Here is a 25490-nt window from a genome sequence, read left to right as displayed (position 1 = left end):
TAGTTAATTTTCTGCAGAAAGAGGTTTTTGCAACCTCAGCTGAGAGATGCAAACAATAAGAGGAGGGCAGATAGGATGGGGAGAGGGCCTTGGAACAGGACTGGTGCATGTCTGGTGATCTCGACTTCTGGCCGTAGATTTAGTTGGAAATTCATTGTGTAGAATATTGATTTTCATTCCCTAAATTTATTTATCTTATAAATCGTTAACCTCTGGGTCTCATAAACTCTGTAACCACGTTACCATGTTTTGCAAAGCCTGAAGCTTAATTTCATGTTCTCGGGCCTGGGATGGATATTATTTTACCTGGAATTTACATCTCGAATTAAAATGGGTAGTTTTTAACACTCTTTCATAAGTCATTTCCCTGAAGAAGAGAACACCATAAATTATGGAGGACTCAAGTTGCCCAATTAACTCAAACAGGATTAATAACATTTCTGGTTACAAAACAACAACAGCTACCACAACAAGAACAGTACACATTTTTTGACTCACAATAGCTAAGATCTAAAAGCCTTTGGTGTATCCTAGTCACTTACCTAACATCTCACATGGATTGTTTAGTTGACAGCTATGCTAGGAGAGGTTTTTATCCTCTCTCGTTCCTGGGTGAGGAAGTGAGATTTGGGGAGGTTACGTGCCTTGTGTAAGATTGCCCACCAACCCCTAGGCTACACTACTTCTCAGTAGCCTGAAAAGATCCCTGGTTTGTCGAGTTAATTGAGACAGTGGACTTGTCTCCTCTCCAGCTGCGGGTTGTCTGTAAGACAAGCCTGTTGGGACCAGTGGCCTCCAGCAGTGTGCCTCCAGCTCCTGTATCTTAGGGGTCCATCCGTTCCTGTGTTCTTGAGTTTGCCTTGTTCAGGCTAGAGACGTGTGCCTTCGTAATTAAATGGGGGGTGCAGGGATCCGTCGGCCGTAGATGTGGGTATCACAGGGGTGTTTTGGATAATACTTGCTCCACCTTCAACCTCTTCCAGTTAGCACATTTAATTTGCTAGTGAAGTATTCCTCGGCATAGCAAGAAAAGATAAATGAGGATTTGGGAGGTGCGGTTAAAGCGGCATTCAGATAATATTCTGCTGCGAACCAGTGTATGTATTTGAAAGGTGACGTCAAAATTTGGGGTCAGGAGTAGTTTCAATACCTGCTGCTTCCAAATCATGACCCAATTGGGGCTCATCAAAACGTCCAAAGCAGCAATCCCCCTGCATAGATGGATTACACCTGTTTGAATTCGTTCAATTAACCAGATGAAATGAAGTCACCTATTTGGAGGAGTCAGCATGGTGTCTGGCATGCAGGAAGTGCTTAATAAATGCAAACTGATGTTATTATTTTTACTGTTACTATTATTAGTTTCTCTCCCTTTCCCAGATGGGTAAAGCATCTTTGCTTCAAATGTGCATATAACCCCATTACGCTGAGTAGAGAAATCATGAATGAGAAAAAAAGTCTATGATAGAAAAGGAGACACATATTTGGACCATCTCGTTGGTTTTCATATTATTATTACTACTTTACCTCCTATTGGAGATGTCCCCTTTGGACTTCACTCTACCCAAAGAGCCCTGCTGTCCACAGCTTTGGTATTTAGGATCTTGGGGGCAGAGCTGAACTGCTTCTAAGAGCTTCAGCTCTCCCCGTAAAGTCAACACATCACCCCAGAGTCAGGCGGACATTTCAGGGCAGCTGCAGGCAGGCAAACTGGTGGTGGTCCCTTAGATTCAGAACCAAACATAAGAGAGAAGCTTGGTGAGGTATTAGTGAATGTGTCTGGGTTTTAATTTGAGTGGTGACGAGGCCTTGAATCTGTGATTAATGCACGAGGTATCTGCAAAGGAAAGCATAATTTTTCATTTTGTATCTTCAGCTTTATAGATGGTCAAATCCAATGCAAAATAAAAAATCTAGTCCTAAAATTAAAAATGGGTATGGATGGTGTGGGAGAGTGTTGTAAAGAAGAACGTTTAAAGGGCTTGGTTTCCTACATCATTCACTGTCCATCGCCTCTGGACATTCTGTGACCACAGCCCAGGTCAGGCGGGAAGTGTAAGGTCATCCTTCCCATTGCCGGAGAAGTCCTGGCCAATCTCTTTCTGGAGCTTTGCACTGGCTTGGATCATAGAAATATGCCCCCGTGGGCGTGCAGACAACGTCGTTCTCCATCACAAAGCCCAGATAACCTCCCACGGCAAGTTCAACCAGTGGCCATTCCAGAGAGCAGATGAGCTGCAAGCTGTCTTTTCCGCAAGACAGTGAAGTCCAGCAAATACAGAGGCACAGCTACATCAAGAGAGGTGGGAGACCTGCGTCCACTCCGAGTGCTGCCCTTTCAAATGATTTCCTGCCGGCCTGATTGTGCTATTCAGGTCAGCCGGCCCGTTGTGATGTTTATGTCCCTGGGGAGGCACTGACCACAGAGGCTTCCTCTGACTCTCAGGCACGCAGACTGTGGTTTTCCCTTAGATGCACATGTGCCTTGCCACTGAACAGACACGGTGACACCGTTTTTGTTTATGTACAGGAAAGGACTGGTGTGCTTGGTGAAAATGAGGACTCGTTGGACTCATTCAAGTTATTTCCAGCAAATGCAACACCCTGGGGAAAAAAAACACAATTTGTTGTTAATCGGAGAGGATAGCTGAGCAGAGCCATGAAAGCATCCCAGATGGTTGAGAACAGATGCTGGATGGAGCAGGGGGATAAGTGACACGTTACAGTTGTGATGTGATGAGGGCGAAGATGGGCTTCCTGGAGGAAATCACAACAGTATCATAACAACCAGGTACAACACAAAATAAGGATGCGTTTCCTAGAAACGGTACAAGCTCAGACAGGAACCAACCCAAGCAGGAAGTGATGCCAGGTCAAGGAAGGGTCATCCACAGATAGGCAACATTTCCATCTTGCAGTTTTGTGTTTTTTAGTTACCCTAATAATCCTAATTATATATTTATTGTGTTTAGTTACCATGTATAAAAGTTATGTGTTAAGTTGTCTGCAACTCAAATCTCATTCCTGGTGTAGTTCTAGAAATCTGTAAAATGCCAACCATCTTCTTTTATTATATGTCAACGTGTATTAAACGTGTAGTCACAGGGAAGCTTTCTTCTAAAAGTATGGTCCTCAGATAGGCATCATTTAGGAGCTTTTAAGAAATTCAGGGGCTTCCCTGGTGGTGCAGTGGTTAGGAATCCACCTGCCAATGCAGGGGACACGGATTCAAGCCCAGGTCAGGGAGGATCCCACATGGCACGGAGCAACTAAGCCCATGCACCACAACTACTGAGCCTACGCTCTAGAGCCTGTGAGCCACAACTACTGAGCCCGCATGCCACAACTACTGAAGCCCATGTGCCTAGCGCCCATGCTCCACAAGAGAAGGCACCGCAGTGAGAAGCCTCTGCACCACAACAAACGGTAGCCCCCACTCGCTGCAACTAGAGAAAGCCCACATGCAGCAATGAAGACCCAAAGCAGGCAAAAATAAAAGATAAATAAATTTATAAAAGAAATTCAGGTTCGCAGACCTCACCCCAGATTTACTGAATCAGAATCTTCATTTTAGGTGGGGCAGGGAAGATAAATTAGGAGTTTGGGATTAACATATACACACTACTGTATATAAAATAGAAACAACAAGGACCTACTGTATAGCACAGGGAACTCTACTTAATATCTTGTAATAACCTAGAATGGAAAAGAATCTGTATGTGTGTGTGTGTGTGTATGTGTATATATATATATATATATATATATATATATATATACACATATATATGACTGAATGGCTTTGCTGTACACCTGAAACTAACAACATTGTAAATTAAGTATACTGCAATTAAAAAATTAAAGCACTCAATAAATGTTGATCAAATCATTTTTTTAAAAAAAGAATATTCATTTTAGGATGGTGCCCAAGGTGACAAGTAAGCTTGAAGGACACTGATATATAATATGAACAAGCTAGGGAACCTGTATTCTACTTACAAGGTCTTGATTATTACTTTGGTCACCCAGAAGAATGAAAAAGATGCATAAATTAGCCTAATCAGTTCCTTACTATCACATTTCCTTACTTTTAGTTATTCGGAAAATGATTGGGGATATCTTCTAAGCGTGTTTCAAGTGAAGCGCTTCTGTAATCACTTAGGGGATGGGAAAGTGAGTGACGTGGTCAGAGGAGGATCCCAAGGTCACTGGACGTTGGTGAATCTGATTGAATAGGAAACACCCAGGATCTGGCCTTGCATGTGTTGATGTCTGTTTCACCGTGGCTGCCGGGGAAGGATGTAGCCTTTTATCCAGGGCCTTCGCAGCGATGGTTCCATGGCTGCTGTGTCACCAGCTTGTGGCAGAAAGGGCTCCTGACACAGTTGGAGCCTCTTCTCTCTCTCTCCTTTCTTTTCATTTTTTATGTGTTTTTTTATTTTTGAGTAATTTTATTTTTATTTTTTTCACATCTTTATTGGAGTATAGTTGCTTTACAATGTTGTGCCAGTTGTTGCTGTACAGCAAAGTGAATCAACTGTATGTGTACATACATCCCCATATCCCCTCCCTCTTGAGCCTCCCTCCCACCCTCCCCATCCCACCCCTCTAGGTCATCACCAAGCAACAAGCCAATCTCCCTGTGGTCTGCAGCAGCTTCCCACTAGCCATCTATGTTACATTTGGTCGTGTATATATGTCAATGCTACTCTCTCATTACGTCCCACCTACCCCTCCCCCCACCCCACCCCCACCCCTCGTGTCCTTAGGTCTGTTCTCTATGTCTCTATTCTTGCCCTCGGGCCTGTTCTCTACGTCTGCATGTCTATTCCTGCCCTGCCACTAGGTTCATCAGAACCATTTGTTTAGATTCCATATATATGTGTTAGCATATGGTATTTTTTTTTCTCTTTCTGATTTACTTCACTCTGTATAACAGACTCTAGGTCTATCCACCTCGCTACAAATAACTCAATTTCGTTCCTTTTTATGGCTGAGTAATATTCTATTGTATATATGGGCCACATCTTCTTTATCCATTCGTCTGTCATTGTGATCTACAGATTCAGTGCAATCCCTATCAAATTACCAACGGCATTTTTCACAGAATTCTTCTGTCCTGCTTGGTTTTCAGTGGAGGTGGAGGCCACCCCGGTCTCATCACTCAGGATGTGGAAGTGCAGCGCGTGTAGCACCCTCTTCCTCCCAATTCCTAGTCCCTCAGACCCTCCTGCAGGGGTTTCATGTTCCATGCTTCCTTGGACCTCCTGTCCGGGTGGCATCTGAGTGAGTTGCAGTCTATATTTCATGCCACCGTTACATTAGAGGGTACAGAAGGGCAAAATACCGCATCTGAGTATAGAAGGGCAAAACACTGCATCTTCTGTTCATCTATTACAGTATTTCACTTGTGACTGTCTAAAAATGCCCTAAAATCAAATAACAAATGCAAAGCCATAACAAACACCACCAGCTCTCCCCCATGCATCCTCCAAAAGCCAGCACATCATTTTTTTTAAAGCTTTTTATCGGAATGTAATTGCTTTACAATCTTGTGCCCATTTCTGCTGTACACCAAAGGGAATCAGCTGTATGTATACATATATCCTCATATCTCCTCCCTCCCGCGACTCCCCCCCACCCTCCCCGTCCGAGCCCTCTAAGTCATCACCCATCATCGAGTTGATCTTCCTGTGTTATGCAGCAGCTTCCCACTAGCTATCTATTTTACATTTGGTCGTGTGTATATGTCACATTTTTCCTTTTGTTGTGTAAGCTTTTGAACTTGATTTTATAGTATAGGCAACTCGTATGCTTTCAGATGTCCCATCTGGGGAATCCCTTGATCTCCATGTAATGGAAAAGATCAGGGCTGGAGTTTTGGAAATCTTGACCGTTTATTTTGGGCAGAAGTACAAGATGACTTTACCTGCATTCCATGGACATTGCTTCCAGCCAGAGACAATAAGTCTATGTGTACGTTGACAAATGAGTCCTGATGGATGGCCTGGTGCTTATGCTTCTCATACCACGTAAGCTAACAAAGAATTGCCTTTCCAGGGGCAATGACAGCACCATTTCTCTGTCCCACTCAGTAACTGATTCAGGAGAGCATCGGAACAGAGGGTAAAGCTCACTTTCTGGACCAATGCCTAGCATGTCCCACGCGCCCCGGAGAGTCATAGCCATGACCAGCTACTACAATTAGCTACTCTCTTTTATCTTAAAATCCCAGCCTCCACGGGAGTATTCGAGGTCCACCATTCACCTGTTGATCGCAGGAAGGACTTAACTAAAATAGCTTTAGGGGAACTCTTTAGGGTTTCCTGCGTTCCCTGGAATTACATTGAGTAGGTGGAGGTTCTTTCTTCATTATTCATGGTGCATGGCTACTTCAGGAGATATTTTCTTTCCTTAATGAGCTCGATGTTTCCAAAAGGGTGAATAGTGATGTCACAGCACTTTGCTTCCGTATTTTGCCTGAGTTGACCTACCTTCTAGAAGAGAAGACCCAGATCTGCTGAAATAGCAAGGCTTCCATTAGGCAAGCTGATTTAAAAAAATTTTTTTTATTGAAGTATAGTTGATTTACAATGTGTGTGTGTGTGTGTGTGTGTGTGTATGTATGCAGATTCTTTTCCATTACAGGCTACTATAAGATACTGAGTAGAGTTCCCTGTGCTATACAGTAGGTCCTTGTTGTTTATCTATTTTACATATAGTAGTGTGTATCTTTTAATCTCAAATTCCTAATTTATCCCTCCCCACCTTTCCCCTTTGGTAACCATAAATTTGTTTTCTGTGTCTGAGTCTGTTTCTATTTTGTAAATAAATTCATTTGTATTTTTTTTAGATTCCACATATAAGCAATATCATATGATATTTGTCTTTGTCTGACTTACTTCACTTAATGTGATCATCTCTAGGTCCATGCATGTTGTTGCAGATGGCATTGTTTCATTCTTTTTTTATGGCTGAGTAATATTCCATTGTGTGTATATGTGTGTGTGTGTGTACATATAGGTAAAGATATATAGATATCACATCTTCTTTATCCATTCATCTGTCAGTGGAGGTTTGGTTGTTTCCATGTCTTGGCTATTGTAAGCAGTGCTGCTGTGAACCTTTTTGTATCTTTTTGAATTAGAGTTTTCTACAGATATATGCCCAGCAGTGGGATTGCTAGGTCACATGGTAGCTCTATTTTTAGTTTTTGAAGGGACCTCCATGCTGTTTTCCACAGTGGCTGCACCAACTTACATTCCCGCCAACAGTGTAGGAAGGTTCCCTTTTCTCCACACCCTCTCCAGCATTTGTTATTTGTAGACTTTTTGATGATGGCCATTCTGACCAGTGTGAGGTGATACCTTCCTTGCAGTTTTGGTTTTAGGCAGCTGGTCGCTTAACTGAGATGTATAACTGCATTGTAAGAGCTGAGCTGCGATAAGCACTGGAAGTCCTGGGCTAAGAGTTTGGGATGCAATTCTGTTTCATCTGGCATGACAACCCACTACTAGTGTATGTTATTCAATTCACCTTCGACTTAGAGGCAATGAACCCCAGTGAGCAAACCGGGAGCCCAGGACTCAAACCAGTTCAGCTTCTATGAGGACCCAGAAGTCAGAGCCTGGGCAGGTACTTCTGTGTGACAGCACCTCCCTCTCATGTCAGACCTAGGATCCTGCCCATGCGCTGGAGACCCTCCCCTCCTACATGGCCCATCACAGTCCTGACTCTAAACAATGGCTCGAAACTTGCTCGTGGCATGAATCAGTGGAATGAACAAACTCTCCAGAACCCAGGCTTCCTCCAACCTGCGTTCACACCTGAAGGAGGAAAGACCCCGATTTTCACATCTCCGAGGTTTCTGCTTTAGAATGACAAGTTCTCATTTTTTCCAATACCCTTTGTCTTTTTGTTTCTGGTTAAATAACAAAGTACTCTCGAAATGGCTTGTATCCAGCACTTGTTTCATTCCAGGAAGAATGTGAGAAAGCTTTGGAAATAAAACATTTCATTTATAAGCTATCCTGCAGCCCACCACCGGTAATTCAAAACTATCATCCTATATAAATTGGTATCATTATACCTTGAGAACCTTCTGAAAGATAATATTTGCAGACCTCTGACTTGCAGTGTTTGGGTCTGAAAGCAAGAATAATACGGCAGTATTTGTTCCCACGGGAGATTTCTGTGCACAATTTCTAGAAGAGAAATATGTTAGACCTTTATGGGATCAATCTCATGAAAAATTTAATGGTTAATGGGTTCTGGGCTTTCCGAATGAGATTCTGGCCTAAGACCCAAATAGTATGAGATACAAGGGTGCCTCTTTCAGGAGAAAAAGAACTAAAAGGAAATCAGAAGTCTGGCAATTTTCCATGTGTGAATGCATGGTGGGCCCAGCTATATTCTCTTGTATTCATCCCAGCCCAGTGGTATACGGTGTGTTTGATGAAAGTGATAAAGTTGTCACTCTAGGCAATGAATCGGAAAAATTGATGGGGACAAAGGAAGTATCTTATCATGGTCATTTGAAATATTGGAATTCGGAGGAAATATCTGGGGAGGAGTGTGAAAATGGGGAAGGATGCAAGATGTATTTTAGTAGACAGGGTCTGTGTAGTAAATGCAGCTACAGCTTCGTCTGGATATGAAAGTAGCCTGGAGGGGAAACTGTAACTAGGAGATGTAGCTGACTTGTGCAAAGGCAGGGGTCACCAGGAGGCTACGGGAACAAACACCACCCGTGACTCTGTGCGTGCCCTGCTCTTTAGCCCATGTGTACTAGGCTTTTCGTGAATACATGTTGAAAGCATGGATAAGGGAGTCTAGGAGTCAATAGTGCATTTGAAAGATATCTTGTAAAAATTAGTAGATTATTTACAAAAATATTTATTTTAATAATGCTTTTTAATTTTTTTTAAATTGAATTCCTTTTTTTTTTTTTTTTTTTTTTTTTGGCCGTGCCTCGCGGCTTGCATTATCTTAGTTTCCTGACCAGGGATCAAGCCGGGCCCTCAGCAGTGAAAGTGCAGAGTCCTAACCACTGGACCGCCAGGGATTTCCCTGTAGACCTTTTTTTTTCTTAGCAGTTATAGGTTTACAGAAAAACAGAGTAAAAAGTACAGAGAGTTTTCCCATATTCATGTCTTAATGCACACAGTGTGCTGTCTTATCGCTTGTATTAGTGCAGTACATGTGTTGCTTTTGAAGAGCCAATGTTGATACGTCCTCATCCATTAACATACATAGTTTCCATTAGAGTTCACTGTTGGAATTGTGCCTTCGATGGGTTGGGGCAGATATATAATGATTGCAGGATCACACGCAGTACTTACCCCGCCCTAAAAATCCTCTGTGCTCTGCTTGATCACCCCCTCTCACCTCCAGCCCCTGACAAGCGCTCATCTTTTTACTGTCTGCACTTTTGCCTCTTCCAGCATGTGGCAGAGTGGAAGCATGCAGTATGTAGCCTTTTCAGACGGGCTTCTTTCACTTAGCCGAATGCCTTTAAGGTTCCTCCATCTCTTTTCACGGCTTGATAGCTCATCTCTTTGTATCACTGAATAATATTGCACTGTCTGGATGGACCACAGTTAGCTTATTCATTCACCCACTGAAGGACACCTTGGCTGCTTCCAAGGTTTGGGCAATTAGAAATAAACTTACGCTAAATATTTATGTTGTGCCCATCGAAGTTATCACGGAAGCCACATTTTTTAAAAAGGCATTTCTTTTTTTAATGTATAGAACATGCATTTATTTATATTTATATATCTCTACATATATATTTAAAGGGAAAGAGAGAAAATGTTTTCATTTAAAGAAAAATAGTAAAGAAATAAAACTAGAAGTGGTATGATACACAGATTATGGTAAAAATTACGAAGGTGACACAAGATCTGTTTTGCAAATACTGATCTCTTCAGAAAGTGATTGTAACTCACATAATTTCAAATTGCAGATGTACAAATGCTTGCTATTAGAAAAAATTGCTTAACTCTGACATGTTTCATCAAACACATGGAGATATATATTTATATATATACAGGTATAGATACACATGCATCTATGTATATATACACACACAAATAAATTAAATAAGTAATTGTGCAATAACGGAAATATTGATTGTGATTTTATTAAATTCAGACACTGCTCTAATCATTTTACATATTTTATATCATTTAATACACAATAAAATTATGAGATAAATACAATTTCTGTTTCATCTTAAAATTTAAGGAACCATGGCACAACCAAAAAAAGTAAATAGAGGTACAAAAATTAGAAAAAAAAATAGGGTAAAGCTATCCCTATGTTGACATGGCATATTTATCTGGAAAACCTAAACATATCTGCAGGAAAATACTGCAGATAGTAAGATAATCTAATAAAGTAGCAGGTGTAAGATCAACATACTAAAACAAAAAGTAAAAAGACATTTCTTCACAGCATTTTCTTTGTACTAAAATAACTCTATATATATGAAAGGTGAGTTGCATTTGAAATAGAGGTACGTGGTTGTACCCTTTTAAAACATAAGGAAAAGGACTTCCCCAGTGGTCCAGTGGTAAAGAATCTGCCTTCCAATTCAGGGAATGAGGGTTCGATCCCTGGTCAGGGAACTGAGATCCCACATGCCTCAGGGCCACTAAGCTGGTGTGACACAACTACAGAGCCCATGCACCCTGGAGCCCGTGCCACAACTAGAGAAGAGAAAACCCACAGGCCACAGCTAGAGAGAAGCCCTCGCACCACAACGAAGACTGTGCTGCGAGGAGAAGATCCTACGTGCCTCAGTGAAGACCCTGCACGCTGCAACTAAGACCCAACTCAGCCAAAGAAATAAAGAAAATAAATATATATATATATTTTTCAAAAGCTTTAGTGATTGAAAAACAACAGCAACATAGGGAAGTAAAGCCCTGAATCCTCTGCTACCTGCCTAATCTGTGTTATTTTACTTAGAAAGTATTATATGCACCAAAAGGGGCATCTTCCCTTCAAAGTGTAAGTGGGGGTTATATCGCCTTGTTGCTTCTTCCTATGTGAACTCATGAAACGAATTACCGTTTTGAAACGAATACGCCTCAGATTGGTGTCAGAGTCAAATGACCCCAAGCCCGAGTGCACAGGTGGTTTGCTTAGCTGAACTTATATCACAGCACAATAAACGTCTAGCTGATGATGATTTATCACGGGAGACAAATCGCTAAGACGGCCCCTTGCATCTTATTCCTTGGTCCTGAGGATGACATTTATGTATGTGATGTGGCTTCTTGGAACGTTTATTATATGCGTTAAGACATTGAGAAAGATTGAACGTACTGTAGCCTGTGGCATTGCAATCAAATAACGAAAATATGTCTGGTAACAGATGACTTTGGTCTTGCTTTTGCATCGGAAATCATCTCTGCCGCCTCCGTGGAGGGTTGTCTCTGCAGCCTTCTACCGCTTTGGGGGACCAAGTCGGCGAGGGTGCAGCCCCGGGGTGGAGGGCTTGTCTCCATGGGAGCATCATCTACCTGCTGGATAGGATGAACCCATATTCAGTTATTATTCCAGCTGCAAAGAATGCCTGGTGTCCTTGTAGACTTCCAGTTGTTGTGGATTTCCTACAGTGAAGAGAGGGTCCCCTGTCAAGACGAGTGATGCTACAGCCACACTATGGACAAGGTTGTAACTCACGTATAATGAGGCTTTCTGGGGAGAGCAGAGCAGTGCCTCAGCTGGTATGAAGATGGCTTGAGGGAGATGGGAAAGGGGACAGATTCAGCTTTCATGGTGGGTAGGAGCTGGGGCTTGGATGTGGGTTCTGGCGTGGAGGTAGGAGCTGGCATAGTTTACACCTCCTGTGGGCACCGGGGGAGGGAGCCCCCGGGCTTTCTTATTAGCTTGTTGGGCACAAGTGAAAGAGGCAGAGGTGAGGCTTAAAAGCTCTTAGCAGTCAAACATCAAAAAACCGAGTCAGACTCTTTAATACCTCAAATGATAACTAACTCCATGCACTGACAAATGAGCAGCATGTGAGTGAGGAGATCTCCGTGAAAATTATACATGATATATCTCTACTCCAACTATCGTTTTCTCCTGATCTGAGAGCAGGTGATAGCTTCCTAATCAGAGCGTCTGTGTTTCTGCCCATTCTTCAATCTTCAGCTGGCTTCTGCTTTGTTTTGGCTTGTTTTTTCTTATGGAAATTTTGAGGCATCCGTAGACACAGAGAGAACAGGCAGTCCGCTGCCATGTGCCCTGGAGCTGTGTTGAACAGCTAATGAAGTCATGCCTGATTTTGTTAATCCCTGCTCCGTACTCCTTTTCCTTCTTCCTGGATTCACTTGAAGAAGACAGCAGCTGTCTTTCATGTCATCTGTGGGTCTTTCAGGATGGGGCTCTAATTTTTTTTTCCTTCATGTCTTTTTTTTTTTTTTTTTTACTCCTCTGTGATTTTCATTGAATTCATCCACTTAACTGTGGACCAAGGCCAGCTGGTGATTGCAGCAGTTTTGCTTCTCTCTTGTGGCATCTTCCTCTAAGGGGCTCATGATCTGTGAGCCTGATTCTTCTGGAATCCTTTATCGGGTCTCCCTACAGGATCACCCCTTGATGCCTGAAGGTTCAGATGATGCTTACAGATGATACTTAATTGGGTGACTGAATCTTCTCATGGGTTTGAGAGTCTGGGTTTCAGAATCAGACTGAATGCTTCCTTTTCTGGCCTCCCACTTCCTAACTGTGTGACCTTGAGCGGGTCATGCATCTTTTTGGAGAACCGTTGCACTCACCTGCAAAGTGGAACCAGTGCTCTTTGCTCGCAGGGTTCCGTATGGTGTAAAGAAGAGAACATGGAATACAGTCCTCTGCAGATAGAGAGTGTTCAACAGATGGTACCCATTGCTCTCGTAGTTGATGCTGGTATCATCATTATTTTGAAGGGTTGTTATGTGGGGGTAACTATACAATGTGAAGTTTGGGGAAAGAAGGTGAGGACAAGAAAAAGGAAAGCGTGAGGAATATTGATACTCATGATGGACAGTTTTAGACCTGGCTGTCTATGGTAAGTATTAAAAAGGTCATTCATCATAAAACATCTTCAGAGATGTTTGTTCATATAAAAGGAACATTGATGGTTTAGTTTTTTCCAGCCAATAAGCAAAACTAGTAGACTTCTTTACAGCCTTAGGATCAAGGCCAGCTGGTGATTGCAACACTTTGGCTTCTCTCTTGTGGCATCTTCCTCTAAGGGGCTTGTGATCTGTGAGCCTGATTCTTCTAGAATCCTTCAGCAGGTTGCACTACAGGATCACCCCGTGATGCCTAAAGGTTCAAATGATGCTTACAAATGATACTTAATTCCGTGACTGAATCTCCTCGTTGTCTCTGCCAAGTGCCTGGACACTGTTGGTCCTTCTGATTATGTCGTGTTCTCTGTTGGGATCAGCACAGGAGAACCCAGGGTACAAGACTCTCTGTCAGAAATTAACAGACAAGTTGATGAGGGCAAATCACTTCCCTTTCTTTTGTAAAGATGGACTGTTTTAACATTGTGTGTTTTCTCCTCTTCAGGGCAGATCTTGGACGTTCTAGATGAGTTGAAACTGGCTAATAACACCCTGGTCTACTTCTCCTCGGACCAAGGAGCACATGTAGAGGAGGTGACCGTCAAAGGGGAAGTTCACGGAGGCAGTAACGGAATCTATAAAGGTGAGAAATCTGTCCAGGTGGGAAATGTCCACGGTATCAGCTCTGCCCACCCTCCCCCCACCCCGGCTCAGCCCCTGGTCACCTTGTCCTGGACCTTGGAGCTGTGCTGCTATTCTTCTGCCACTTGGCAACATGTAGGACTTTATCGGGTCACGGCTTTGAAAACTCAGATGGCCAAACTGGCTATTTCCCATATGGTTCCCACGGATCTTAAAAGCACACATTCTGTGTCCAGACATTAGAATGAGAGTATTGCCCCCCAATGTAAATGCAGCCCCATATTGTGTAGTTGGTTCAAACAAGACCCCTTACGCCCTCCCCCATGACCTCTAGAATTACAAACCTAATACATTTGTGTTGCTTTAAGCCTGAAAATGTATGTTAATTTGTTACGGCAACAATAAAAAACTATTAACTTGTAGTTGTGGAGGTCAGAAGTTTGAAATGGGCCTCACTGGTTGAAAATCAAGACAGTAGCAGGACTTCCTCTTTCTGGAGGGTCCAGGGGAGAATCCACTTCCTCGCCTTTTCCAGCTTCTGGAGGCTGCCCACTTTCTTTGGCCCGTGGCCCCTTTCTTCAACCTTTAAGGCCAACCATGTGATGTCTTTAAGCCTTCTTCTCTCTTTCTCTGACCTCTGCTTCCATAATTCCATCTCTTTCACTTACTCTGACTCTCTTGCCTGCAATTTTAAGGATGCTTGTGATTATGTTGGGCTCTCCCAGATAATCCAGAGTAATTTTTCCAATTTTTAGACCCTTACTCACATCTGCAGAGTCCCTTTTTCCATAGAAGGTAACCTAGTCACGGGGTCTGGGGGATAAGGATGTGAACATCTTTGGGAAGTGTCTCCCAGCCATCCAACTATCTACCCAACCAACCATCTAATCAACCACCCACCCACCCAAACAACCAACCACCCAACTACCCACTCAACCAACCACTCAACCACCCACCTCCATAACCAACCACCCAACCGTCCACCCAACCAACCACCAACTACCCACTCAACCAACCACTCAACCACCCACCTCCATAACCAACCACCCAACCATCCACCCAACCAACCACCAACTACCCACTCAACCAACCACTCAACCACCCACCTCCATAACCAACCACCCAACCATCCACCCAACCAACCACCCAACTACCCACTCAACCAACCACTCAACCACCCACCTCCATAACCAACCACCCAACCATCCACCCAACCAACCACCAACTACCCACTCAACCAACCACTCAACCACCCACCTCCATAACCAACCACCCAACCGTCCACCCAACCAACCACCCAACTACCCACTCAACCAACCACTCAACCACCCACCTCCATAACCAACCACCCAACCATCCACCCAACCAACCACCCAACTACCCACTCAACCAACCACTCAACCACCCACCTCCATAACCAACCACCCAACCATCCACCCAACCAACCATCAACTACCCACTCAACCAACCACTCAACCACCCACCTCCATAACCAACCACCCAACCATCCACCCAACCAACCACCCAACTACCCACTCAACCAACCACTCAACCACCCACCTCCATAACCAACCACCCAACCATCCACCCAACCAACCACCAACTACCCACTCAACCAACCACTCAACCACCCACCTCCATAACCAACCACCCAACCGTCCACCCAACCAACCACCCAACTACCCACTCAACCAACCACTCAACCACCCACCTCCATAACCAACCACCCAACCATCCACCCAACCAACCACCCAACTACCCACTCAACCAACCACTCAACCACCCACCTCCATAACCAACCACCCAACCATCCACCCAACCAACCACCAACTACCCACTCAACCAACCACTCAACCACCCACCTCCATAACCAACCACCCAACCATCCACCCAACCAACCACCCAACTACCCACTCAACCAACCACTCAACCACCCACCTCCATAACCAACCACCCAACCATCCACCCAACCAACCATCAACTACCCACTCAACCAACCACTCAACCACCCACCCACGCAACCCACCACCCAACCATCCACCCAACCAACCACCCAACTACCCACTCAACCAACCACTCAACCACCCACCTCCATAACCAACCACCCAACCATCCACCCAACCAACCACCAACTACCCCACTCAACCAACCACTCAACCACCCACCTCCATAACCAACCACCCAACCATCCACCCAACCAACCACCCAACTACCCACTCAACCAACCACTCAACCACCCACCTCCATAACCAACCACCCAACCATCCACCCAACCAACCACCCAACTACCCACTCAACCAACCACTCAACCACCCACCTCCATAACCAACCACCCAACCGTCCACCCAACCAACCACCAACTACCCACTCAACCAACCACTCAACCACCCACCTCCATAACCAACCACCCAACCATCCACCCAACCAACCATCAACTACCCACTCAACCAACCACTCAACCACCCACCTCCATAACCAACCACCCAACCATCCACCCAACCAACCACCCAACTACCCACTCAACCACCCACCCACGCAACCCACCACCCAACCACCCAGCTACCCACTCAACCAACCGGCCAATCACTCAAGCACCCCCACACACAACCAGCCTATGCTGCCTCCTCCCATATGCTGCAACGTTGTGGACGGATGCCGCATTCCTGACAGCACTGGCTACAGCACCACCAGTGTGGATCAGGCCGCCCGCCATGAGGGATATTAGCTAAGATGTAGCTGCTGACCCCACGTTGCGTGTGCAGCACACACTCTGTGAAAACGAGCCATACACATCTGATTATCATAAAACGTGGGCTGTTTCACAGAGACGTAGATGACCTACGTCCCAGGGCGTATCCGTGCTAAGGGTTAGGATGCCGCCGGAATCTGCGGTGGATGTGGGTTGGAGGTACCATGGGGGGGGATGCGTAGACGTGACCGTGCAAAGAGGCGAAGCGCGGTGTCCCAGACACGGGGGGCAGCTGAATGAAGCAAGATGCGTGACACAAAGGAAAGCACACAACCACTGCGTTGTGCTACCTAAAGCCGTAAGGTGCTGTATTGCCCTTTCATTCGTCTCTCACATGCATGTTTCACACAGTCTCGGGGACTCAGGAAATCAGAGCTTGCCTACAGAGATAGGAAATGCTAATCTGTGCAATGCTTTCATCCATTAGTTTACAAAACCCTGATTGAGCTGTGCGTCTGGCACTGGGTTAGAGGCAAAAATATACTTGAGATGGGGTCCCTGCCCTAAAGGGGCCCGTGGTCAACAGGTTCAGCGGGTGGGTGGGTGGACGGTTGGATGATTAGTTGGGTAAATAGCTGGTTGGTTGGGTGGGTGGTTGAATGGGTGGATGGTTGAGTGGTTGGTTGTGTGGTTGGTTGTGTGGGTGGGTGGTTGGTGGTTGGGTGGGTGGGTGGTTGAGTGGTTGGGTGGGTAGGTGGGTGGTTGAGTGGTTAGTTGGTTGGGTGGGTGGGTGTTGCTTGTGTGGGTGGGTGGTTGAGTGGTTGGGTAGGTGGATGGTTGAGTGGGTGGTTGGGTGGGTGGGTGGTTGAGTGGTTAGTTGGGTAGTTGGTTAGTTGGGTGGATGGTTGTGTGGGTGGATGGTTGAGTGGTTAGTGGGGTGGGTGGTTGAGTGGTGGGGTGGGTGGTTGAGTGGTTGGATGGGTGGGTGGTTGAGTGGTTAGTTGGGTGGGTGGTTGAGTGGTTGGGTGGGTGGGTGGTTGAGTGAATGGTTGGTTAGTTGGGTGGATGGTTGAGTGGGTGGTTGTATGGGTGGGTGGTTGTGTGGTTGCTTGGGTGGTTGGTTGTTTGGGTGGGTGGTTGGTTGAATGGGTGGTTGGGTGGATGGTTGGTTAGTTGGGTGGCTGGTTGAGTGGGTGGTAGCACGGGTGGTTGGTTGAGTGGTGAGTTGGGTGGTTGGTTAGTTGGGTGGATGGTTGAGTGGGTGGTTGTATGGGTGGGTGGTTGTGTGGTTGGTTAGGTGGTTGGTTGGGCAGATGGTTGGGTGGATGGTTGTTTGGGTGGGTGGTTGGTTGGGTGGATGGTTGGGTGGGGGGGGTGGTTGGGTGAGGGGGTGGTGGCAGGAAGTGTAAGGAGCCCCATGCGACTTAATAAGGGCATCGACATTTCTTGGCACAAAAAGCCAGTGGTGCATACAGCAAGGAGAGCCTCACTCGGCCGACAGGGCCCAAGAAATGTTCCCAAAGGAGGCCAGGCTGGGAAGGAGTTAGCCAGGGTGTGCTTGCTCTCTGGTTCTTCTACCTCTCGCTCTTCCACTCTCCCAACCACTCACCCTCCTCGGTAGAGCTGGGAGGAGCGGAAGCAGATGGCCTACTCGGACTGGGGTAGTGTCGGATCACACCAGGCCTGAGTCCAACAGACGGAGAGGAGGCGGGCTGTTACCCATCCCCATGGCAGCACGTAGCCTGGGAACCCTTATACTCCTCTTTACATGCTTCACGTGCGTAGCTGAGTCCTTTCTCATTCTGAGAGCCTGGGGACGGGGACCTTGCTTTGCATCTTTGGTCAGCTGGAACCCAGGATGCAAGGATGCCTGTTCAGTGCTGGTCTGGACAACCTCACTGGATGTTCACACCCCTTTCTTTGCTTGTCATCCTTACCTCCCCAGTGCAGGACACACGACGGATGCTCAGCTCGGGTGAAATGAAGGAACAGGTGTCTTTGCTCAGAGCCGGATTAACCCAGTCATTCAGCCAACCCTCCTCCGTTCAGTCTTATTTTTGAGTAGTGAGATGTGGAAACTTGTATCCCTGCATATTAAGACGAGGTGCTTTCATCGTAGTTCTGTGAGGTTATGGCCTGTGTGCAGAGAGTTGTGTTTATGTTGTTCTGTAGATGACAGCGTCTCTCATGGTGGAGTCCTAGCCTGCATCTCACGCACTGGGTCCCCCGTCCATTCATTCCCCCGATGAAGGTCTGTGAGGTTGTAGAGGAGCTTAGCAGCTGCTGTTGAGACGTGTACATAAATCACAGTAATAGAAGTGGGTAGCAAGTCATACGTCACTTAAGAAAGTTACATAGATGATAAGATGGAGCCTCGGTTCAGGGACAGACGACCAGATGACCAGCAGCTGATGCATGCGAGGAAGCCTGACAGCCGAGAGAAGGAGATGTATTGGCGTTGTGCTTTCACAGCTGACTCTTCGGAGACATAAAAGATGGATCAGAAAGAGAGGGTCAAAGGTCTGAAAGATGCTTAGGAACTGGGATTCTCATAGAATCCGAAAAGCACGCTCACAGCCGCTCCCTGTTGTTGTTTTTTTAAGAAACATATTGGGTGTGTTACTAATGCTTTGCTTGAGTGCCAGAAATACCATCAGTTTCTGACACTGTATTAATATCTCAGCCGCTACTCTATTGCAAAGCACTATCCCTTTGTCAAGTTTAGTTGAAATCAAGTTCACAGTGAAATATTGTTACAGTATAATGCTCCAGACAATGTGCTTTCCTTTTAACTATGGGGAATGACCAAAAACTTCTCAATGTCAAGACACCTTGTCTTCTAAAGCTGTGAAGTCACCTGCCGTCCTATGATTTGTGCAAACACAGAGGAACCACACCATTTAAACTCACTGGTCAGAAGAACATCCTTTTTTGAACAGTACTGATTTCCACTCTTCATCAGAACTGCTCTAAAAGAGCTGTACTATTTGAGCTCAGTGATCTCTCTGTATTCCTCAGTCAAATCTGTGTCACTAATGAAATCTGTGGGCCACCTCGATAGAATGGCTGTGATTAAGTACGCCACAGAGTTCAACAGCTGATCCCTTTTAATCATAGGAATATTAGATTCTGCTGTAGTCTGCATTAAAAAAAAATAATTTAATATTGTGGGGTTGAGGGGATGGTGGCACTACTAGTTTTCTCTCTCTCTCTTTTTTTTGATGGAAGTATAGTTGATTTACAGTGTTTTGTTAGTTTCAGGTGTACAGCAGAGTGATTCAGTTATACATACATATATATATCTATTTTTTTCAGAATCTTCTCCCTTATAAGTTATTACAAAATATTGAGTATAGTTTCCTGTGCTGTACAGGAGGACCTTGTTGATTATTTTATGTAATAGTCGTGTGTATCTGTTAATCCCAAACTCCTAGTTTATCCATTCCCTCCGCCCACGCCCCACCACCACCTTTCCTCCTTGGTAACCATAAGTTTCTTTTCTATGAGTCTCTTTCTGTTTCACAAAATAAGTTCATTTGTGTCGTATTTTAGACTTCACATATAAGTGATATCATATGGTATTTGTCTTTCTCTGACTTACTTCACTTATATAATAATCTCTAGGTCCATCCATGTGGCTGCAAATGGCATTATTTCATTCTCTTTTATGGCTGATGTTCCATTGTATAGCTGCACCACATCTTCTTTATCCATTCCTCTGTCGATGGACACTTAGGTTGCTTCCACGTCTTGGGTATTGTGAACAGTGCTGGTGTGAACATTGGGGTGCATGTGTCTTTTCTAATTAGAGTTTAGTCTGGATCTGTGCCCAGGAGTGGGATTGCTGGATCATGTGGTAGCTCTGTTCTTAGTTTTTTGGGGGGGAACCTCCGTACTGTTCTCCATAGTGGCTGCACCAAGTGGCATTTCCTACCAGCAGTGTAGAAGGGTTCCCTTTTGTTCACACCCTCCCTAGCGTGTAATATTTGTAAACTTATTTTCACGTTTTCCCCCTAAAATATCCTGCCTTAGCTGTGACCAGAATAACTTCCCTACAATTTTCTTAGAGTTTCGCGTTTACTTCCTCTTCTGCATAGCTGAAAATTCCCCGAAGTCTTGGCTGAGAACATCATAGTCCTAGCTCTGGCTTCATTTTCATTCCTCTCCCAAGTCAAGGTCCCGCAGTAGGAGGCTCCCCCCTCAACCCCCACCTCCCTTTTACTCTGCCTACAGGCAAGTGATAAATGTGAACGCAGTGGGTAAATTAACTCTATAGATGGCGTCTGCAGAAGCATGGCTTGGCGGGGCTGGTGGCTGAAAATCGTATTCTCCTAAGTGTTCATGAAAGTAGGCTTCCTTCTACTGGCAGTTCTCCTTGAAGCGCACGTTCCAAAAGCCGCTGACTGGCTGGCATAGTTATCGCTTAGGAGTTGCATCTTACGGTCGCTGAGTTTGGCACCTCTTTGCCTCGTGCAATCACACAGCTTTCAGAGCAATGGATACTTTTGTTGGGAAAAAAAAATAACAGGAAGAGGCTCTGGTAGTTTATTAGGAGGTGGTTACGTTCAGGTTCATCCTTCAGACTTTAGCAAACATTTTCATCAGCTTCCGAAGAGTGGGCAAAGCTGGCTGGTCTCGCTAGCGTCAGGGCTTGTGTGCCAGGAGGCATCCCCCCGGCTTTTGCCCTTTGAAAGAAGCTCACATGTTCTCCTCGCTTAGCAGTTCACTCCTTCCATCATATCCATGCAAACACTGAGCCTGCAGCGGACGCCGGGCATGAGGGTAGCTTCTAGGACACAGTCACAAGCAATACAGGGTCCCCGACCTCTAGTGGCTCATATTCTTTGGTGGAGATGGAGCTCTGAGGAGATGTTTTCAGAATAACAGCCTGTAAAAGCTCCGAGAAGGGATGATTAGAGGTTGTTCACCCAACCTGGGAATTCAGAGGACCTCCCAGGAGACGCTGACCTTCTGCAGGCTGATGTGTGGAAGCGTTGGCTGGGAGAGGAGAGGTGGGGAGTTCATTCCAGGCAGGAGTGAGATACGTTCGGGGAGCAAAAAGGTGGCTCAAGGTTGCCAGAGATGAAAGTGTTACCAAGGGATACTGGGTGATGTAGCTGATGAGAGGTACCCTGCATCCATGTTAATATATGCAGTAGAACGGATGGATGGATGGATGGATGGATGGATGGATGGATGGACGGACGGACGGGTGGACAGGTGGACGGGTGGCTGGGTGGATGGGTGGGTGGACGGGTGGGTGGGTGGATGGATGGACAGATGGACAGATGGGCGGGTGGGCAGATGCGTGGATGGATGGATGCGTGGATGGATGGGTGGATGGATGAATGGATGGATGATGGATGGATGGATGGGTGGATGGATGGGTGGACGGATGGATGATGGATGCATGGGTGGATGCATGGATGGATGGATGGGTGGATGGATGCATGGATGCATGGGTGGATGGATGCATGGATGGATGGGTGGACGGATGGGTGGATGGATGGATGATGGATGGATGGGTGGATGCATGGATGCATGGATGGGTGGATGGATGCATGGCTGCATGGATGGATGGATGGATGGATGCATGGATGGGTGGATGGAAGGACGGATGGATGGATGGGTGGATGGATGGATGGGTGGATTGATGATGGATGGATGCATGGATGGATGGATGGATGCATGAATGGGTGGATGGATGGACAGCTGGATGCATGGATGCATGGATGGATGGATGGATGCATGGATGGATGGATGGATGGGTGGCTGGATGGATGATGAATGGATAGATGGATAGATAGATATAGATGGGTGGATAGATATAGATAGATAGATAGATAGATAGATAGATAGATAGATAGATGACAGATAGATATAGATGGATGGATAGATAGATAGATACAAGTGTGTGTATGTGTGTGTGTTAGTTATTGTCATTTGGGTAGTAGTTAAAATTGAAGGTCAAGAATATCACCGCCCACCCCCCCCCCCCCGCAAAATCAACTGTACTCCAATAAGAATTTTTTTAAAAAAAGAATATCACCCAAATCCAGCATAAGGAAAGGGTAAAAGAGCGAGGAGAAGGTGAACTGAGGGAGAACATGAGAAGTCTCATGTTTTTGGCTGGCGTGATTGGGTAGATAGACGTTCCCTTGGGAAATTAGGACTCCCAGGCAAAGACTTGGTTCCCTTGTCTTTAGAATTTGAATAATAGGATTGTTATTATAGGAACATCCCAGAAGATTGTTGAGATGATTAAGGAGTCAGTACATTCAAAGTGTCTCCTAAGCACCCTTCTTGAGGGCAAGGTGTGACTGTTATCCGCCAGACTGCAAGAGCTAGGGTGGCAGATGTGGCCTGCTCACATCTGTCTCCCTAGAACCTAGAACAGCGCCTCACTTGTTGTAAGAAATGATTTTTTGAGTGAATATGTAAATGAAAAAACACATGAGCTTGCATTTGAAGGGAGCTAAGATCCCACGTGCCGCAGCACAACTCAGCCCGCGTGCGACAACGACTGAGCCTACGCACCCTGGAGGCTGTGCACCACAACTAGAGAAGAGAAAACACGCACGCCGCAACTCCAGAGAAGGCCGCGTGCCACACCGACGATCCCGTGTGCTGCACCTAAGAGCAGACAGAGACAAAAGATTAATTTTTAAAAGTACCATGTCTATAAAAAAAAAAAAAAAAAAAAAAAAAAAAAGAGCAAGGCTCTATATGTGGAATCTTAAAAAAAAAATAAGGACCACAAATGAATGTATCTATAAAACAGAAATAGAGTCAAAGATGTAGAAAACAGATGTGTGGTTACCAGGGGGTAAGGGCTGGGGAGTGATAAACTGGAAGATTGGGACTGACACACACACACTACTGCATATAAATACACAATCAACAGGCACCTACTGTACAGCACAGGGAATTCTACTCAATCCTCTGTAATGACTTATATGGAAAAAAAAAATCTAAAGACAAGCGTGCATAGATGTATACATATAAATGATTCACTTTGCTGTGCACCTGCAACTAACACAACATTGTACATCAACTACACTCCAATTAAAAAAAAAAAAAAATCAGGGCTCAGCCAACTGTGACATTTGGGCCAGATCCAGCTTGATGTCTGATTTTGTAGATCACATTTTTCCTGAAACAACAGGCACGCTGATTTGTTGGTGTCTGGCCCTGCTGCTTCTGAGGTTCTGAGGACCTGCGCAAAGCACCCAAACCACCTAAAACAGTTACTACCTGGCTCTCCTGAGAAAACACGTGCCAGCCGCTGGCTCAGATGGTTTAGCCCTTTGAGGTCTTGCTTAAATAGTCCCCTATAACTTTGCATACCGGCTCGGTTATTTAAGGGTGTTCTTCAATTCTTTCCCTCTCCTTTGAGCCATGACTTGAGCTATTCTTTATTTTTTGCCCTGATAATAGGTGGATAATAGTTTGAGAGAACCTGGGCAGTGTTGTCACATCTCCCATCTGTCATTGGTGGGGTTTTAGTCCCTGGAATGAATACCTCAAGGAGAGTGTACACTATAGCATCTCGGGCGAGAGAGCCTTTAGTGTCAGTTAGATTTGTCGCGGGCTTCCTTGTGGTTCCTGTCAATGCAGGGAATCCGTGTTCCCCAGGCGGGAGGACGCCCAAGAGGAGAAAAAGTGACAAATAGAATATTTCATACATGTCTCTGCCCAGATCAAGCAAAAGAATGACAAGCGAGCGTATGCTCTTACCATTCGAAGGCATTTGACCTGCCGGGTGGCAGCATGTGAAAAGACAGAAATAGAACCACTGTTTGGAGACAGCTGTTCCTAACAAGAGTCTCGGAGCTGAATGGTAGAAGAATTTTCTCTGCGCCTGCCTGGAGAGATTAACTCAGCCATCACCCCTCTGTGACTTCCCATCACGGCTGCGCTCCGTGGGGATATTAAATGCGCGAATTTAACAATCACTCCATCTCATTTTAAACTTAGACCCTGCTCTTTTCTCTCTTCAGTCATTTTCAGAAAGAAGGAATCCAGACTCCTTCATCTGTTTTTCTCGTATCTTCCTTGCAATCCCCCATCCTTCCCTGCTCACGGTATTTCTTCTTCGCAGACCAGCTTGACGTCTGTGGATTCAGGGCCGGTGTTCCCAGGGAAGAGGCGTCCTCTGTGCTTTTTGTTGGGCCCCAGTTCTGCACAGCTTGTTGTAAAGTCATGGGGAAGCAGTGTGTCTGCTTTTCCAGCCATCTGCGTGTTCCCTGCCGCAGGGGCCCTGTGTCTCCGGCCGCTCAGCGCCCAGGGCCGCCGTGCTGCTGTGCTGCTGTCTCCCTTCCCCAAGGACCGTTCATGGGAGGCCTTGGTGAGCATCTTCTGTGGACATCGACCCACTCCCAGCTCACCCCTCCAGCCCCTCCTGATACCCCTTTCATGCTCTATTTAGTTATCTTCGAAGCCCCTCTTACGTGCAAAGCTTGTTTTCCCAACAAAACAGTAAGAGCTATGATGGTAATAAAACAACAGCAATGATGAAAATGGCCATGGCCGGTGGTCTCCTGTCTTTCAGGTTGGGGATCGCAATCCCATGGAAGTGTAGACTCACATCTTACGTGTCGGGAATGTGCAGCCCAGCACGGTTGGTCCGTGTGCCCAAGGGCACGGCACGCGTGTTTTCCTTTCCTAGGGCTGCTGGGTGACGCATCACTACCAATTTGATGTCTCAACACAACACAGACGGGTGATCTTACGGTTCCGCAGGTCCGATGTCCAAAACGGGGCCACGTGGGCTAACATCGAGGTGTCAGCAGAACTGTGTTCCTTTATGAAGGCTCTCAGGAAATACCGGTTTCCTTGCCTTTTCCGGTGGCGAGAGGCCACCTGCTTCCTTCAGCTAGGGGCATGTTTCTCCCCCTACAAAGCCAGTGACGTAGCATCCTCCAACCTCTCTGATTGTAGCCCCAGCTGCTCTGATGCCCACTCTCCTGCCTCCCTCTGTCCCGTATAAAGACCCTCATGATTATATGCAACCCACTCACATAATCCAGAATAATCTCTCTTTTTGTCGTATAAGGTACCATATCCCCAGATTCCAGGGGTTGGGACGTGGACAC

General features: G+C 45.7%; 1 protein-coding gene across 4 annotated transcripts in view; it reads left to right on the top strand.

The window, feature by feature from the left end:
• Nucleotides 1–25490, top strand: part of STS (steroid sulfatase) — a 170980-nt gene that overhangs the window by 116363 nt on the left and 29127 nt on the right. For all 4 annotated transcript variants that reach the window (XM_057718726.1, XM_057718725.1, XM_057718727.1 and 1 more), the window contains one exon: nucleotides 13570–13707. In XM_057718726.1, coding sequence (XP_057574709.1) covers nucleotides 13570–13707 — 138 coding nt within the window. The remainder of the gene's footprint in view (nucleotides 1–13569; nucleotides 13708–25490) is intronic.

The sequence above is a fragment of the Hippopotamus amphibius genome, chromosome X (genome assembly GCF_030028045.1).
Source record: "Hippopotamus amphibius kiboko isolate mHipAmp2 chromosome X, mHipAmp2.hap2, whole genome shotgun sequence".
Taxonomy (NCBI): domain Eukaryota; kingdom Metazoa; phylum Chordata; class Mammalia; order Artiodactyla; family Hippopotamidae; genus Hippopotamus; species Hippopotamus amphibius.
This window is presented reverse-complemented; position numbering and strand designations above follow the sequence as displayed.